A 5021-nucleotide genomic window follows, 5' to 3' on the forward strand; every position below is an offset into this window, starting at 1 on the left:
TTAGCAAGAATGATGCAGGAGCAAGAAAGTCTATTTCCTCCGCCTTTCCAGAATATAGCTATTCAAATAGAACAGTATAAAATGCAATCCATAAGTCATGCTGGTCAATCAATGACAATGATAAGCTCTATAAAAAAAAAGAGTCTATTGCTCTTCGACACGTTTTATATCTACTTCAGTCATGCTTTATTGGAGTTATCTGACGCCAAGGAGGAAGGAATAGAGATTAGGATCCTAGCCTTGTTCCGTTTGAAGTTCCTAAGAGAGGTTACAAAAGAAAGGGATGCTCAAACCAAGGATTTGGAGTCTTATTAGTGCATCAATCTACAGAAAGGTAGGGGGGCATACCTGTGTGAAAATGGAGTGTAAAGCATATTCTAGATATTTCACTTCGAATTTCTTCCTCTTAAAAGAGTCAAGTCCGCAGGGTTCCCTAAATTCCCCAGGAATCAAGTGGGACCGGGAGATCGTTGTTCATTCGGTGGTTGGCCCTCCCCCTAATAAGTACCTACCAAGAATTGGGCCAGTTAGTTCAAGCGGTACCGAATCACAAAGAACAGTTGAGTTTTCTAATTCATCTATTATTCTATTTTTTGCATTTCTAGAATAGCGTTGGAGCCGGGACACACATTTCTGCCCGAGTTCCAACAGCAAACCAAATACGTTATCGTGGAAAACGAGTTTCGCCAACACAGAAGAGTTTGTGTGCTTTTTATTTTCACATGAGTTTCACATATGTGATGGTTGGTTGGGAGGGTACGGCAAATGACTCTAGAATCTTTCTGGATACAACCACTGAACCGGAAAATGGCCACTATCGTCACCGAGAAAATACTATCTTGTGGACTCAGGCTCTACGTTTATGCCTTAAGGTCTTTCTCCTTACCGTGGGGAGCGGTACCACTTGCGTGATTCTAGAGAAGAAGGCGGTGTCCCGACCACAAGGCGGTTAAATTCCACTGGTGCTTGCTAGCCAGTCAAGAACGACTCGAAGACCGTGGGAAGGTCTTCACGCTACGCCGAAGACGACGATGGCTCCATACCGGGTGGTAATACACAGGTATAGGATTTCCTGTAATGATGTGAAACTGTATATTTCAGAGAAATAGCTCAGTTCGAGAGGAAGGCGGAAACAGTTCCGGTTTTATTAACCTGATTCCTATTCATTTACCGGTAAAGGAAGGAATTCTTATCTATTTCTCGAGGCAATTATACTCATATCGACAATATGAACTGCATGAGAATTAGCATATAGAAAGAAAGCTTTACCGAATACAGGTCTAGTAGGTATAGAGCCGTAAGCGTGGTGGGGGTGCCGGTGCTTAGGCAGATGCCCCATTGTTCATGATGTTGCAATGAATCCAGTGGATCATCCTCATGGAGGAGGTGAGGGGCGCACGAAAGGAGGTAGACCTTCGGTGTCACCTTGGGGAAAGCTCACCAAAGCAGGATTTCGGGCAGTAGTAGGGGTGGTGAAACTTTAGATGTCAAATGCCACCAATTTTTCTGCTCAAGTTAGAACGTAGTTTTTCGAAGTGAATTGGCCAGTTCCTTTTAAAAGGAGACTGGTTTCTTTTTATAAGCGATTGGCTTCACTTTAGATTTTTTATCGTAATTTCTCTTTGATTTATGGGTTGTTATTTATTATTTCGATTTTTGATAAACGAAACGAATCCAAGCCCGACAAGTAGAATTCCATTCGGTACCTTTGGGGTTTTCTTTTTCCTTCTGGATGACGACGTCACCGCGTCTCCTTATTGTTATTGCGATGGTGACGAGGAACAAAGGGCCGGGGAGATCATCGAAATTACCTCTAGCCCGGAGCCAGAGGGGGTCGTCGACACAACGCCAACCCTGGTGGTGGGGCACTTCGAAGGTCTGGAGACCCTCCTTGAGATTCCCCCTTTACCGGAAACGCCACCCGCAGGTCCTTCCTTAGCTCCAGAAGAAAGGGAGCAAGCCCCCTCTGTTGGCCTAAACCTCGATCCATCCCAGAGTAGCCGCCGGCTGGACGGCGGCGAACGGGGGGCAAACTCCTCAAAACGAAGTTCTACTTTGTCTTTGGAAGAATTGGAAGAATCGGACTCTAAGTTTAAAGTAGGAGTAGAGTCTTTAGAGGCTCGCTTAGAAGGAATAAAGAGAAAAAAGCAACTGCAAGCGTTCGGGGCTTCTCCTTTTGAGACCGCGAAAGCAGAGCTGGTTACGTCCATTGGGGAAAATTCCCAGTTTCGTGTGGGACTGCTTTTGTCTCTGGATGTCAAATGCCCCTTGACGGGCAAACGGGAGGCTCTCGAAAAGACGATAGAGGCCATCTTGAAATGCCAAGGGAAGCCCACAGACTCCCTAGCGTCTCTACTCGACCTAAAATGCGATCTCGAGGACCCCGAAAAACTCGAGACCGCTCTCCGTCCATATTTAGGACGGTTAGGGCGATTTTTTAAGAAATAAAAACCTTCTGTCGATTTATCCACACTTCCATGACTTCTAGAGGAAAGCTAACTGCTTGCTGGCTGGGAGCTGTATGAGCGGTAACGTCCACGTACGGCTCCGTGAGAAGGTGGACGGAAATGGCCTTGTTGTACCTCACTCCCGTCTTCAATGGGGTCTGCTCTTTTTTTTTTAGGAGAGTATGCCAATATGATCTTAATGAGGTGCGGGGCTTTGCATCTGACATTCGTTGGGCTTTCCTCTGCGGGAGCCCGCGTCCCGGCCTTTTTGTGCAATAAACCCCTCCGGCCGAAGACTAGTGATAGGTGGTCCCGCGGAGCTTTCGGAGAAGGGTAGCCTAGTGTGTAAGCACAGCAATGAACCGCGGCGAACCCTCAGACGACCCTTCTAAGATAAGGGGGGAGATCCTCAGTAGTGGTGACCCTTTGACTCTTCCACTGACTTATATATGTACCGAATGCTCATACGGGAAAGTGAACTCCTGGGTCTGGAACCTGGGGGGTTGCTCCGATAAAAAATCCTTTCTTTCTCGTCCACTCTAGGGGGTGCGGACACACCTGCGCGGATTACAGGTGACGGTTACAAGAATGGCGGGGAAGTGAAGAGTACCCGACGACATTCAGGGATGAATGTAGACCCATCGGGCGGGGATAATCATTCCGGTCCTGGGAGAGGTGGCGACACCAGTCTGAGCTGAGGGAAGCCAGCCAATTGAGTCACTGAAACGACCGCAGGAGGCGCACCCTAAGCCCAGCTTCTCGGAGCTGCTATTGCGAAATACGGCTTCCTTAATATCCAAATTTCAACAAGGGGGCTGGGCTGCTCGCCTTCATAGAAAGGCGACCGGGCCTAGATTAGATGTTCGCCTTTTTATAGAATAGAAAGAGAAGGTAAAGGGGGGGGGTTTGGAGATTCTTTCAAGAATGCATGGCTTCCTCCTATTCCGCTTCAACAGAAGCCCTTAAAATCCTGCTGCTATGGCAGCAAGGGTTATCCATTTCATAGGCGAGGGTGGGGGAGAAGCAAGCCGAACCTCTGATCGACCCGGACACGTCAAAAATTCTCGGCGCCGAGAGAAAGACGAGATTCAGTAAGTAATTCAGTGAGTGCTTTCTTTTATAAGAAGAGCGTCGGCTTGGAAGAAGAAAATGAAATACGAACAACCGCGCTGGTTGTAATAGATCGACTTGAATGCGTCTTCTTGCTCCAGCATTCAAGTTCCATTTCAAGGGAGGACGACGTACCATGATACTTTCTGTTTTGTCGAGCCCTGCTTTGGTCTCTGGTTTGATGGTTGTACGTGCTAAAAATCCGGTACATTCCGTTTTGTTTCCCATCCTAGTCTTTTGCGACACTTCTGGTTTACTTATTTTGTTAGGTCTCGACTTCTCCGCTATGATCTCCCCAGTAGTTCATATAGGAGCTATTGCCGTTTCATTCCTATTCGTGGTTATGATGTTCAATATTCAAATAGCGGAGATTCACGAAGAAGTATTGCGCTATTTACCAGTGAGTGGTATTATTGGACTGATCTTTTGGTGGGAAATGTTCTTCATTTTAGATAATGAAACCATTCCATTACTACCAACCCACAGAAATACGACCTCTCTGAGATATACGGTTTATGCCGGAAAGGTACGAAGTTGGACTAATTTGGAAACATTGGGCAATTTACTTTATACCTACTATTCCGTCTGGTTTTTGGTTTCTAGTCTGATTTTATTAGTTGCTATGATTGGGGCTATAGTACTTACTATGCATAGGACTACAAAGGTGAAAAGACAGGATGTATTCCGACGAAATGCCTTGGATTCTAGGAGCCATATAATGAACAGGACTATTTCTCCTTTTGGCCATAGCCATAGAAGAAGCTTCTCCTCCGGAGCGGGGGGACCGCCTGACAATTACAAAGAAACCTTTAAAATGTGGATTTAGTGCTCAGAATATAAGGATTTCCCTGGCTTAAAATGCAAGATAGACAGACTTCTTGCATTCCTTGAGCCTGGGGAGATCCTATTCATGGTAAACACGTTCCCCCGGGACTTTCCTCTGCTCGAGATCTTAAAACCCCAGGATATCCGAAATATAATTGCTCACTCGCACAAGCAGTGGAAGCCACCCAAAAAGGGAGGCTAGTAAATTTTTTTGGTAGGTTTGTATTGTTTCTCGAATTGGTAGGTTTCTCGAAGTAGTTTTAGTAGGTTTCTCAGGAAATAGAGATGCCGAGGCCCCTACTTACCTTATGGGTAGGTAGGGGGAAGGAAGAGTGGGTCAGAGGGCTTCCTTCACAGTGCATACCTCTCTTTCTCTTTTGAGTTTTTCTGGCGGACCAGTCGCCCAAGATCTTTGGTCTTCCCCCGGAACCGATGAAAAAGCGGGTCGCTTCTTATGGACTCGCTCAGAATGATTCTTTTATATCTAAGGAAAGGGGATGACATTATCGCCATTGATTGAATTCGTACGTCTATCGCTATCCCGGGCCGAGGAGAGGGGGTTTCGGAAGGAGGAAGGCTCGTTTCATTATCGAATATCGTGTAGAACTCACTTGCCCTGCCTTTTGCTAGGAGAGTGTA

At 46.3% G+C, this 5021-nt stretch overlaps 1 protein-coding gene and 1 pseudogene across 1 annotated transcript; one reads left to right on the forward strand and one right to left on the reverse strand.

The window, feature by feature from the left end:
* Positions 1–2210: 2210 nt before the first annotated feature.
* LOC123068499 (uncharacterized) lies at positions 2211–3144 on the reverse strand (annotated as a pseudogene).
* Positions 3145–3361: 217 nt separating this feature from the next.
* Positions 3362–4747, forward strand: LOC123068498 (NADH-ubiquinone oxidoreductase chain 6). The gene has a single exon (XM_044491080.1). The coding sequence runs from the start codon at positions 3640–3642 to the stop codon at positions 4381–4383; it is 744 nt and encodes a 247-aa protein (XP_044347015.1). The 5' UTR covers positions 3362–3639; the 3' UTR covers positions 4384–4747.
* Positions 4748–5021: the final 274 nt, after the last annotated feature.

This window comes from Triticum aestivum, chromosome 3B, assembly GCF_018294505.1.
Source record: "Triticum aestivum cultivar Chinese Spring chromosome 3B, IWGSC CS RefSeq v2.1, whole genome shotgun sequence".
Lineage (NCBI taxonomy): Eukaryota > Viridiplantae > Streptophyta > Magnoliopsida > Poales > Poaceae > Triticum > Triticum aestivum.

Excerpts from the sequence above, each read along its gene's own strand:
- LOC123068498 (XM_044491080.1), top strand. The coding sequence starts at position 3,640 with ATGCGTCTTCTTGCTCCAGCATTCAAGTTCCATTTCAAGGGAGGACGA.